A 13,296-nucleotide genomic window follows, 5' to 3' on the forward strand; every position below is an offset into this window, starting at 1 on the left:
CCCCAGGCATGTACATTCCTTTATGAATATTAAAATATCAAACGAGCACAAATTGGCATGCACTCTACCAAAATTAATAATACATCTGTGTTAACAATCAAATTAGGTTTTCACTGGCACAAACATAGACCTCCATGAAAGACTTTGAAAGAGTTTTATGACTAACCAAGCACAGTGGGAATCAGAGTCCATTTGAAGGTCTTTCTGCCATTTGCACACAGGCAGGATGAATACTCGCCATCAGAAGAGGGTTCCAGAGTGTAGTCTGAGGAAGAGGCTGGAGTCACTTTAACCTATTGATGAGGCACAGGTGATTAATTTTCTGTGCATCTTAAGTGACACAATACTTGTAAAGATAAAATCTTGGCATTACAGTACCATAATGCATTTGGAAAGATAATTGAAGACAGTGGCCTTCAGCTCAAAAACCTCTCCCCGGATAATGGAGTAAGGCAACGAGAGCTCCAGGAAGAAGGGCTGAAATACAGTGAGCTGAACAGGAGGAGCCAGTCCCAGCCCAATAGAGGACACACAGAAAGCCTCTGTCTCCCAAGTGGTGATGGTGTCAGGAACAGTGACAGGAAGCTGTACTGATCCAGTGTCCCTGTGGATAATTATGACACTCAAACTTAATATCAAAAAGAGAGCATTCATTATTCATGAAAATTTAGTTAAGCTTATCTTTACAACAACAGCAGACACAAATATACCTGCTAATAGGTGACAAAAAAACACATAAATATACAGAAGCACTGTAGAAACATGCCCACTGAAACAATAGGTATGCTCATTTTAATTTATTGCTATCATTTTATATTGTTGAATTTCTAATAAAAATGCACTAAGTAAAATGTCTGACATTAATATGTTGATTTACTAACCTCACTTCAGACAGTTGCCATAGCCATGTTTCTGGGAAGAATTTGCGAACTGTCTCAATGTGTCTTCTAGGTGACGACCCTCCAGGATAATGAGCAAAATGACGCTCTCCTATCAAATATTGCACTGACAATGAGCATAAACATAAATAAAAGTATATGACCTTAGTACTATAAGGTTCGATCTGGGTGGAGCGCTGGTTGAGATATGGGACATCCAGTTTTGAAATTCCAGCTAGCAAAACTCTGAAGTACTGAAATCCAAATTTATATTATCATTTCTTAATTTCTTTTATTAAAAAATCTTGTCCCTAATTATTTTTACAGTGAAATTTCATTGTAAACATTTTTTATAAGATTAAAATACAGTACATTAGAAATTACATGTTTCTGTGAAACCATATAAAAATGTCTCACCCTCTGAGCTTTAATCCCAATTACACTGGAAAATTCAGTTCATTAAGCACATCACATGTAGTCAGTAATATTCAATTGTTATCTGATGTTAGCCACAATATTTGCTTTCCACTGTGCTGTTGTGTATACATTATAAAACAAGTGAGTACAGTAGACCTGTACTATACCTGTTTTTACACTTAGTTTTAATTACTCTCATAAAGCATATGTTGGACATCTACAGCTAAAGTTACTTTCTCCTCTGTCTCACCATACTGAGGCTTCAAATCTGTTCTTCTCTGTCAGAGTGTAAATAGAATGTGGATATTGATTAGTTAAGGTCGCCTATGTTATGTTCATCATATGTTCATCCTGGGTGATAATTCATAATTTCAATTTTTTTTTTACTTCAAAAATATTACATCAATAATAAAATACCAATGCAGGAAATTTTTTAATCTAATTTTTGTACATAATGCCAGATAGGTCCTTATAATACTGATTTCATTAGTAGCTGTTTAATTTGTAGAAACAGCAAGAGAATTACTGTATATAAATTACAGATATATTATACTGATAACAACAGTACAGTATGTGTTTTATTATAATGTGTAAAGTAAAATGTAATGTACCTAATTTAAATTTATGAACGAGAAACTGCACTATTTAATGAACAGTAATTTGTGTATAAGATGAAAACAGTAATTTGTGTATGGGTCTGGGTGTACCATGTATGCGATGATAGTTCACGCCTTTATACACCAAACAAGGAGGAGCTCTAACAGCCAAATTTGTTGCCATCTTCAGCCCCACTCCCTGTCAGGGGATAATAAGTCATAATCAGTGTAGAAATACTAAAGCAGATACTTTCACATAAAATAAAATTAAACAATATGTATTTAAAATTAAATAATACAGTATGCTTTAGATAAAATGTATTTGGTATTGTAGGGTGAGAAAGCTTGGATGTGTTATTTAAATAAAATTTCCTCTCTGCCACCTCTAACCAGTGACACAAGAGTAAACATTTGTGTATTACCTAATAAACATAGCTGCCTCGAATATATAAGGTTAATGGGACTGATTTAAAAAAAAAATGCAGTCACTTCAGCTCTTAAGGATCCAATCTGTTACAAAAAATTACAACTAAAAGGCAGAAGTAAACTTAAACACATGTAAAAAACAAACAAACAAACAAACAAATAAACAATAAATAAAATAAAAGACACTTTAAAAAAAAATGGATGAACAAACCCATGGTGGTATAGGATGCAGATTGTATGCAATGGAACAGGAGATAGAAATGTTTCTCCCCAGAACATGTGAGCTGCAACCCTTTTATACCCATGAGTTTACTTTGAACTTTATTGTTACCATTATAAAAATAATTAAACCCGGAGCCAGTACTGTTTTACAACAGAATGAAGTAGAAAAATGCCTGGTTGGAGGTTCCCATTGAGCGAGATCACTCAGGATTAGATAAGACCATAAAATGATCTGCAGTTTCCCCAGATCACCCAGCTATGTGTCAGCTATGTGAAATCAGTCATTTACCTTTAATGATTTGTAAGTATGGTCAATCAATACATCCCGTTGAGGTCTAACATGCAAGCACTCTTGATCATCTTCAAGCCCATAGGGATACTCTAATACCGATGTCACTGGCAATAAATCAAATATCTGTGGGAGATATAGTTCAACTTGTGATTATTATGGAATTATATACAGTATATCACAAAACACAAAAAATGTGTTGTGACTTTTGTATATATGATTACATTAGCATGAGAGATTTAAAAGAACTTGCTTTAAGTTTATGTACAATGCATGCCAATAAAACACATTATTATTATTGTGCTACTATATAGACACAATACTGCATTGTTTAATCTAAAATTTTATATTATAATGATCCTAACTGTATACTTCATAATTTCTTTCATGTGTCTGAAATTTTCAGTATTTACATTCCGGTGATTTTGGCATTCTCTCTGCCCTATATTTCTAATATGTATATTTCTAATATATTTCTGAAATGTGGTTTCATTGTGTGTCTGATTAAAGATTAGCTTATGATTGTTTGCAAAAATCTGACTAATTTTTCACCCTTGCTGGCTGCACTAATGCCAGTTCCTGGATTTAATCTGACACTGCCAAAAGTCTGAAAGACCACCAACATCAAACAGCAGCAATGCAATTTCTGTTCTCGCCAGTACTCTTCAGTATTCTTAGAGTCTGAAAAAATAAGATTCTGTAAATCTTAACTTCACCTTTTTAGTGTTTAGATGCTTTTCTGGCTCCAAGATGAAGACACTCTGATCTACAACACTGAGGCCACAGAGTGAACCAGGATGAGCTGTGAGCTCGAGAGTGTTCTTCTCCCCAGGAACTGCCTTAGAGGGAGAGAACTGTAGCGAAACCTGGAATTCATGATGAAAACAAGTTTAGCAATTTCATGGCTTACAACAAACTGATTGCATGTAAAAAGTTAATAATGATGGTCTTAGCTTTACCTTATTTCTGAAACATTTTTCCACATCAAAATTCTTGTTAGCAGCGATGATGTTCTCACTGGGAAGGACAGAGTACACCACGACCTGCACTACAGGAGCCAGCTCAGCAACAACAGATAGTTTGAATGAGATTTTTCCTTTTCTGACATCTGCAGAGTCTTTCACTTCAACTTTCCCATGCCCATGATGGACTATGGCTCCTTTAGATAAGACCTGAACCAGAGAGTCAAAATATATGATAATCACTGTGCATTTAGAGCTGCTGGAATGAAGGTAATACAGGTGGTTTGCATTTTCTGTCTCATTAAACATACTATTTTACTGCATGTACTTACCATGTATATAAGATCAATACTGTAACTTTCAGTAGTTTCCCCAACAATATAGTAGTTAATGGTTATGGGAATTTCAGCACCACAATTAAATGGTTCCTCTGAGCTCTCTATTGACAGTTCACTGAATACTGGATTGTAAGCTGTGGCCGGTTGGAGCAGCTGTATACGTGCATCAGCAGTTGAAAAGAATGGTGTGTTGTATGTGTGGTATTTGACCACTGGATAATCACTTCCCTAGATAAGAGTGACACAGGACATTTAGCTTTAATATGTTTTAAAGATGTATAGAAATGATTTTAAATCTTTGTGAGTGCTCACCCGCAATATTATCTCTGTTGCAGGATGTTCAGGTGAAGCGATTGAGAAGTTTGCTAATCCATTACTATCTGTAGTAAGATTAAGTAGTAACTTTTGAGACCACCGTTCACCTTCTGAAAGATACACCTTCTTGTTAGGAATTGGTCTTCCACTGAAGGTAGTAACTTTAATCTGTTGATCAGGGAAAGAAGAATTGTTGTCAAAATTTAAAAAAAATTGACAATTGTCAAAAACATTGTCAAAAAAACAAACAAACAAACAAAAAATCTGGATCAGTGAAAGTTTGAAAGCAAGAAAAAAATCTTACTCTTCCTTCTATAACCTTCTCCCGTTCAAAGTTTTTTGGTAAATCCACAAGTTCCACTTTACCGATTTGGTGAGTGAGTGTTATGATTACAGATTTTACCATGGAAAATTCTAAACAAAAACAACAATATACAATATACAAATTATTCTTCAATATGAACCAGTTTTTCAGAGTATTTACAAGTATTATAACTTATTTTTAAGTTAAAAATTAGCAATCAGTGCTTTGTCTGCCTTAGCTTTGTTCTGAAGAGATCTGTTACTGACTCACCTGTTCCCTCCTCTGTTAGTGTAACTGTAGCATTAAGACGGTTTTCTAAATTATTTTCAAATTCGGAATTCATGAAAGTTGATACATTTAATATAACGAAGGCACAACCAGTCTGACTCATCTATTGGGAAAACACAAAAACAAATACAGGGTGAGAACTATATCGGTAGAGAGGTTAAAAACATGATACCCTTTAATATAGTGTTACTTATGTACCTCCACTGTTTCAACCAGGCACGGCGCAATCATTTTGGCTTCCTCACGATGAAGATAATTCTGCTTAAATTTACGACACACTTGCACCAGTGCTTCACCAGGTACTGGCTGTCCATACGTGTACCTTAAAAATGCACAAGCATTGACCTTTGCTTTGGACAGTGTTTTTTTTTTTGTTTTTTTTTTGGATACATTGATGTATCCTGGATGTTCAAGTGGCTGTCAATGCTATGTTATTCTTAAATTGCAGTATGTTTTTAAACAAGGCAAATGTTTCAAACAAAAAGAAATTGTTAAAAATATGGCCCTCTTTTTCTATTTTAGTTGTTGTCTCATGAAACTTTCACTCACTTTCCACAAACCTCCAGCTTCAGTTCCTCCTCACCGACACTGTGTTCTTCTGGTGTTTTTACTGTAATCTCAAACTTGGGTAAAACTAAAAGTCAAATGTATTTTTTTATTACAGTAACTAATGTCAGTTAATTCTGTATAAACATAAAACCACTCTTCTAGTGTAACTTACCATACTTTTGCACCGTAAAATAGTGTGAGATCAACCTATTTTCAATGCTAGCAGATAATGAATAATATCCCTGTGGAGCCTCAGCATTTAGCTCATGAGAAAGCTGCAGTATCAGGCCTGTCGAGGACACATTTGTCCACTGACCAATCCTGTTACGATTATTATCCTGTTTATTGCAGAAAAATATTAAAGTGACACTAAACAATATACATATATATATGTAACAAATAAAAAAAAATTAACTAAACAAGTGTCATAAAATAAAATTTAAAAATGAAATTATGTATAGTTTTATTTACGTACCTCAAGAATTACTGTGGTGTACTGTAAAGGAGAATAGGATAATGCATAGTTCCGATTAAGAAACTACCAAAATACCATAGATATCATCAAACTCATTCAATTGAAAAATCACGTTTGTTTCATTTAGTAGAATATCAACACAACATCAAGATATTACACAAAGACAGGTGTGATATTAATCTGTGCTTAGAAAATGACAAGACCCTTCTTCTACAGTTAAATGTAAACATGTAGGGCAGAATGTGTTGTAACTAAAACCTGCCTTTCTGCATGGACATTGAGATTGAGATTATTACACTTAGACTCTAGCAAATATTCAAAGTATAAAGTCCCCACTTACCCTTTGTTCCAGGGGAATAAAATTAGAATCCATAGTGACAATTCTGAAATTCACTGTTGAAAAATAATGAAATGTGCTGTTTTAAGCTGCACCATCAGTAACAAATAAACCTATATTAAATAGTTCAGTTGAAGGAATGAATCACCTGTTTGGCCTGGATTGTAAATGGGTTTATCAGTCTGAATAAATACCAATGTGTTGTAGGATTTAAACATCACTTTCCTTTTCTCTGTCATCTTAAAACTTTCACCTTTGACTTCTACTTTGATCTCCTGCACTGATTGACCCTCAACCTGTGGAGCCTGTGAAGATGTCATCCATTATACCACATCAGTCACTAATAATAATAATAATGATAATAATAATAATAATAATAATAATAATAATAATAATAATTGGGATTTCTTACCTCAAAATGAGAGCAGTGGTGAATCTCCTTTTCCACTGTCTCTTGTAAAAGAGTTCTGATCCGGTTGTTGTGAACCAGATAAATGTTCATTTGTAGAGTCCCATTAGGCTTCAGAAGACTAACACAAAAGTTGGCACTAGAGCCAGACTCTATCACTGCAGGAAATGTCACCATGAAATATCTAAAAACAAAAATGTTATTTTGAGGAAAGTGATGAAGGATATGTAAAATAAACAGAGTAGAGCTCTATAAATAGAGTAGAACTCTACTAAACTTATACTAAACTTACTGAACTCAATAGTCAGTACAACTGCAAAATCAGTGGTGTGGTCATAGAAGATATTCAAGTAGAAGACAATTACTCCAGTTTTATGCACCAAATTAATTGCTGTGAGACAAAGTGGTATCATACAGCTTTTCCCCTTCTTAATAAAGTTACTGGAGCTGCCTTTATATATTTCGAAATGAATTAGAACTGAACCAGACTACTGTAAGTGCTGAAAAAATACACTATGGTTCTAAGGTTCTGCATATTATTAATGAAAAATACCTTGCAGAACCTAAACAAGGCTTCAGAATCACACAATAATATGCTTAATGGTGTAATAATTTTGCAGTAGTAAGTTGCATTCTATAAATAGGATAATAGAAAAATAGATTTACTTGTATGTCACTCATATTTCATGCGATTCATTTTTTAAATAGCCACTCTGCAGGTACTTAATTGTAGGTGTTACACATGCAGCATTGCTTCAGAGTTACTAAGTGTAATGTGCATTGTGATGAGGCAGGATTCAAGCATCTGTGCTTAATGTGTGATTTATTTGGGTGAATGCAAAAATCATAGCGCCTATAGCAAGGTTCAAAGTACAGGCGGAGACAGCGATAACAAAGGATAATCCATTCTCATCAAACAGAAAACGATCTAAATCGGAAACACTTAACAGGTGACTATAAAACTGGGATCAAACAGGACAGGGACTTGAGTGATGGTACATTGTGCATGTGTGAAGATTCAGCTCATTCACAGAAAACTGGGGATGGAGGAGAAGCCCGAGAATAATGCAGTAAAAGTGGTCAACAATCAGGCGAGTCCTCCCTGCTCCTCCATGATGGGAAACTGGGGTTGTTAAGTCCTATATTCATTCCTGAGCATACACAGTTTACTTCAGTCAGAAGTAAGTGTTAGAAGCGTGTTGTTAAAATGTTTGTCATTGTCATTTTGAATTAACATACAAAATCCCACCCCTATCTGATGAGAAGAAGTCCTATAAAAGTTGGAAAAATGAGGAAGAAATATGGGCACAGTCAATGAACTTGAAAAGAAAAAGTAAGCCTAGCTCTCACTTTATTGCTGGAAGAGCAAGAAGCAGTGCTTTAGAAATACCAGTGGATGATTTAAACAAAGAAGATGACATCACCACAATTTTGAAGAAGTTATATACTGTGTTCCTGAAAGAGGAAAAATACCATCAGTAAGATGTGTACACAAAGTTTGACCAGATTGTGATGGAAAAATGGAATAGCAATGGTGTCAGTGAATGATATAACAGGCTATGTATGTTCAGCATAATTCTTCCAGATGCAGTAGTAGCCTTCAAATAACTAGATAAAGTTGGAATGGATGTTAAGGACAAACAGTTGGTGCTGACTGCTTGTGCAAGTCTCTCATTTTCAAACAAAAAAAAATCAACACTACAATCTATACTCCACAAAGGGGAGGTGAACTGAAGGTGAAAGAGGATACTTACTACATGCAAAATTCCCACAAAGCCAGTCAAAAACATCACTACCTCAAGGCTCAAATCATCTTGATAGATAATGAGAGAAGATGTGTACAGTACAAGATATAGTACATACAAAGTGTACTGTACAAGATATCACTAGGTAAATGATTGTCCACAGAAAAATGAACATGCAAAGTTGACAGAAGATAGGTTCCATGGTGGATGCATCAGGATCAGTAGTCATGAGGCAGAATGAGGTACAGAAATTGGAACATACAGTAAGTGAAAGAGCTTTTACATTTTGTCATGGAAGACTTGTTCCATTATAGGTCAGACTAAGTGTCAGAAGCTGAAGTAGTCCCAGCAGACATCCCATTGCTTTAAGTAAAATATTATTGGGAAAAAAAAGTTAACTTGAACTTTCTTCTTCAGGACATTATTGTGTGAATATTAAAGATGAATGGATTCTACGTGAATGTGAGATCCAGAGTGAAGATAAAGTTATTACTGTCATAAGTTATAAGGACAAGAAAGGACAAACAAGCACACAAGCAATATGGGCATGGCTCAGTGGATATATTGCTGAAACTGCTGGCCTGCTCAGGTAATAAGGGCAATGAACACACTGAGATTCTTAAATAAATTGTTACTAACTGTGAGACATGCATGAGATACAGCAAACCCAAACACAAGGTTTGAGGTTGTCTATGGCCTGAAGTTACAAATAAACAATGGCACTGGATTTGCATGAGCTTGAAGCAGGTCTATGGTATCTTCATGTCACTGACCACTTTACATGTTTCAGTGCTGGAAGTATTGTGACCACCAAGAAAAGGGAAATTGTGAAAAATGTAATTCTTGAATAAGTGATCATGGTCCTCCTCAAAGACATTGGGGGTGAATTCAATAACAAAGCAATGAGGGACATTGCTGAAAACTTTAAAGTTATGACTACTGCAGCTTATAGTCCATGGAGCAATGATCTTTCGGTAAGGCACAATCAACCTGTCACAAAGACACTGAGGAAAGAGAAGAAAGGCAACAAATGTGACTGACACAGCCCTAGACTAGGCTTTGATGGCAAAGAACAATACACATGACTGTGTGCAGGCAAGGACGCAGAAGTGAGGGTGTTAAGGTTCTGTAGCACGCTGACTTTCAGGATTCCTTCAGCTGCAACAGAAACTGCTACCACCACCACCACCAACAACAACAACAATAATAATACTAATGATAATAATAATAGTATACTGTAGATAGATAGTGCATATCATGTGTATGCTGCTCAAAATTCCAGCACCCCCAAAGTAAAACACCCTCCCACATCCCTGCGTGCAGGGGATCTTCTTGGCCTACATCGGCCCCGAATACCTACTGTGGTCTTGAGGACTGTGTTTTAGTTTGGGTTGTTGGATCACCATAATGGTTGACTGAGCATGTAGTAGCATGTAAGGGCTATGTAGTGCTGTTGAGCTGTCATGAGCAAGCGCCAATCCTTGTTGGTATCCAACAGCCATGGTATCCTTGTTGTTTAATATTTAATGTCGATTGGTCTGTTTGATATAGTTTTATTTGTTAGTGTAGGAATGTGCTGTTTGTTTGTCCATATTGTGTTATGTATGCTCTCCCTTTTCATGAAGCCAATTGAGATTCCTTACCCCCACCAGTTTTCTCCCTACTGAGCTTGTGGTTAACCACTAGTTTTGCTACTGTGCTCTAAGTGTGAGTTGCCAATAACAGAGGAAGTGTATTGTTTTAACAGCGCTTCAAGGTTGAAAAGAAAAATAAAGAAGTTTTACAGGCAAGCTACTACAATATCCAATCAGCTCCCCTTATTTCCTTTTTTGTTCAGCATGCTAAAGATATCAAGTTAAAACACTACAAAATAGAATAATAAAGATGCTATTTATTGTGCAATGGAGACACGTTCCTTCTTTCTATGTTGTAGGCTAATCTTTTGTCTTGTTCCATGCATTAGCCCATGCCAGTTGTGTAGTTCACATCTAATAATTTTATGATTATTACAGTTCCAACTGTAAGGCCCATAAGGTAAACATGTACCATCTGTTTTGAGCCGTGAGCCTTTTATTCTTAATGTTTCATTAACAGAGTTTCATTATTAATGAAATCATTAATAAATATCTAAGAAAAAATTATATCAAAGAATATTAGGGTGCCTAAGACTTCTGTACACTAATGTTTTAACATTATTGCACCATATACAAAATTTATACCTTCCCAGAATATCAAATAGAGCCGAGTCTATGTGTGGCAATGCTGAGATGGGGGGAGGGGAATAAATGAATAACTCAACATACCCCCCCCGCTAAACAAACCGACTACGCCACCCCGTATTGAAACGGGGAATAACCCAAATAAGGGACACAGATTCGTTTGGCCACAAATTCAAAGAGAAACGTGGGAACAATGTATAAAACACTTTATTCAGATTTCTATAATAAATAATAAAAACAGCAACAGTGCTGAAAGTCAATCACAATCCAGAACAATGTATCAGAATAAAGCAGCTCTGGGTACAACAAAAAAACAAACACTCAAAAAAAGAAAATTACACAAGTAACAGGCACGGGCTTTCCAGCAGCAAAGGCAGGCTAGCTGACACTAAGATCCTTACCGCACACTGGTGGTTTCCACGAACACACAGAAACAGACACACACACACAGTGAAAAATAAATCCAAACCACACTGCACTCCACACGGTTAAACCACCACCAGCACTAAAAAAACAGCTAGCCTCCTAGCCCCAGGGCCTGACAGGGCCTCAAGTTGTAATCCTCAGAGAGGCAGATCTAAACTCTTCAAGCACAAGCACAAGTGCACAAAGAAAAACAATAAACAAACAAAATATAACCAAGACATAACTGACAAAAAATAACATCTAAAAAAACAGTTTTACACCTTCAAAAAGAAAAACAATTTATAACTTCAAAAAAAGCAATTTGTAATACCAAGAAAAACAGTTTAAGGAAAAACAGCAGCGCCGTCCTCTGAACGCAAAATAAAAAGAATTCCGGCGTCCTCACATGACCAATCGGCACGGCGTCCGAAAAAGAGAGAGACAGAGCGGCACACACAATAGGTCATGCAACACGAGTGGTACCGTTGCCCACAGTTTATAAACACAGAGTCTCAAGCAGGTAGACACATCCCCAGAAAAATCTCACAGCTGACATGCAAATGGACAGCCGGCAACCCAGCGCAACATCAAATGACCATTCATCGCACTGAGAGAAAAAGAAACTTTTGTTTTAATCTACATGCCCACTTCTCCATTTAACTGAACAGCTACAAACAACCAAACTCACACACCACTACACAGGTGCAGATGAAATCCGGAAGAGGGCGGTCCTAGCTATGATGCACGCCAAATGACATACCGTCAGGCTTAAATACCCGCGAACACCAATTCTAATAGGCTATTGTGGGTGACAATCACACACCAATGAGCCAATAAGGATAGACTGTCACCCACCTTGCCACATATGTATACATGAGAAGGTGTGGGGCAAAATGTGACATGATGTGACTGTCAAATGCATTCACATTGCTTCATACATTAAAGTTCAATTTACTAAGGATTCAGGTTATTATACAAGCTGCATCTAGGACGCCTATTAAATGCCAATGGCTAAATCCCAAAATATGGAGATTAAGATTAAGTTTATTATGTTTAAACTGGCTTGTGTCAACCAAAAACAACACTCATGATACAAAATGTCTATTTTTGGTAAATCCCGGTCAAATTAAATGCTGTAAAATCAAAGATCATGTGATCAGCTATGCTGTGTCATTTAATGGCATTAAAACCTGCAAACTATAAAAGTAGACATACTTCTAGCACCACCTTCATAAATGTGTCTCTTCCACACATCATATACATTTACTGCTTACTTATTATAAAGTTATTTCTTTCTGCCTGTGGGTGTAGATACAAATATATTAAGAATATTCACTAATAGGGTTTAGTACATTAACAATAGCCGTCTTTATTCCCACTCTTTTTACTATGAAAACAGCATGATTATGTTTTTTTTTTTTTTTACAAAAACCAATGATTTTTGCTAATGTTCATTTACCAACACCTACTAGATAGAGTAGATACCTAGATATTGAGAATTGAGACCTTAGTTGCAATACATAAATCAAAAAAGACTTACAGTTTGAAAGTTTCATTTCACACACACACACACACACACACAAACACACTATATTAGAGACAGAATGAGGACCTAAAAGACAAGACAAAATACCTCAAATAAACTTGTATCTATTGAGTAATGAGACAGATTCAGAGTAAAATATGGTCCTTACGGTCCTGAGGTTTGTCCATAAACAGAATGAAAGAGGAAGCAGGCTAACAGTAGCCTTATCCCAGTGTGAACTCGGCTGACCATCTTGATGAAGTCCACTGCGAGTGCCAATCTCTGATTTGTGATTTCCTTTTTAAAAGGACACTCAGCCCAAAAGAGGTCCATCTGCTGTTGTCTCTCACTAATGATTAACCATTTTGAGCAACATATTCCCGCTACATTGCAAACGCTATAAATGAAACTGTGTAAATTGGTTTTTAGAACAGTACGTGACATCTACAAACATAAGCAGTATAATGCCTTTTGTCTATTGACTCTTTTGATGGCCAACAGACAAAGTAGGCAATAGGTCAATAGCAGACTTAATTCTTGATGAAATAAACCAGCATAGCTGTCTGTACAAGCACTATAAAATATATTTATGTAGTA

General features: G+C 36.0%; 1 protein-coding gene across 8 annotated transcripts in view; it reads right to left on the reverse strand.

Moving 5' to 3' along the window:
- The window catches only part of LOC128317058 (alpha-2-macroglobulin-like), a 33,044-nt gene extending 20,018 nt beyond the window's left edge, over positions 1 to 13,026 (reverse strand). For 4 of the 8 annotated variants that reach the window (XR_008303556.1, XR_008303555.1, XM_053239665.1 and 1 more), the window contains exons 1-19: positions 12,869 to 13,026; positions 6,809 to 6,989; positions 6,545 to 6,701; positions 6,400 to 6,452; positions 6,060 to 6,122; positions 5,757 to 5,922; positions 5,585 to 5,669; positions 5,234 to 5,357; positions 5,018 to 5,138; positions 4,748 to 4,857; positions 4,441 to 4,611; positions 4,123 to 4,356; positions 3,788 to 4,000; positions 3,545 to 3,694; positions 2,829 to 2,954; positions 2,003 to 2,090; positions 882 to 1,005; positions 379 to 604; positions 167 to 293 (exon numbers count right to left, since the gene is read on the reverse strand). Coding sequence is in view for 6 of the 8 variants with exons in the window: in XM_053239665.1 (XP_053095640.1) it covers positions 167 to 293; positions 379 to 604; positions 882 to 1,005; positions 2,003 to 2,090; positions 2,829 to 2,954; positions 3,545 to 3,694; positions 3,788 to 4,000; positions 4,123 to 4,356; positions 4,441 to 4,611; positions 4,748 to 4,857; positions 5,018 to 5,138; positions 5,234 to 5,357; positions 5,585 to 5,669; positions 5,757 to 5,922; positions 6,060 to 6,122; positions 6,400 to 6,452; positions 6,545 to 6,701; positions 6,809 to 6,989; positions 12,869 to 12,951 (2,602 nt within the window). In the remaining 2 variants the exon portion in view is untranslated. The remainder of the gene's footprint in view (positions 1 to 166; positions 294 to 378; positions 605 to 881; positions 1,006 to 2,002; positions 2,091 to 2,828; positions 2,955 to 3,544; positions 3,695 to 3,787; positions 4,001 to 4,122; positions 4,357 to 4,440; positions 4,612 to 4,747; positions 4,858 to 5,017; positions 5,139 to 5,233; positions 5,358 to 5,584; positions 5,670 to 5,756; positions 5,923 to 6,059; positions 6,123 to 6,399; positions 6,453 to 6,544; positions 6,702 to 6,808; positions 6,990 to 12,868) is intronic. The other 4 variants (XM_053239668.1, XM_053239669.1, XM_053239666.1 and 1 more) reach the window with 3 other exon arrangements.
- Between the last annotated feature and the right edge of the window lie 270 nt (positions 13,027 to 13,296).

Source organism: Pangasianodon hypophthalmus, chromosome 14 (genome assembly GCF_027358585.1).
Source record: "Pangasianodon hypophthalmus isolate fPanHyp1 chromosome 14, fPanHyp1.pri, whole genome shotgun sequence".
In the NCBI taxonomy this organism is placed as follows: Eukaryota; Metazoa; Chordata; class Actinopteri; order Siluriformes; family Pangasiidae; genus Pangasianodon; species Pangasianodon hypophthalmus.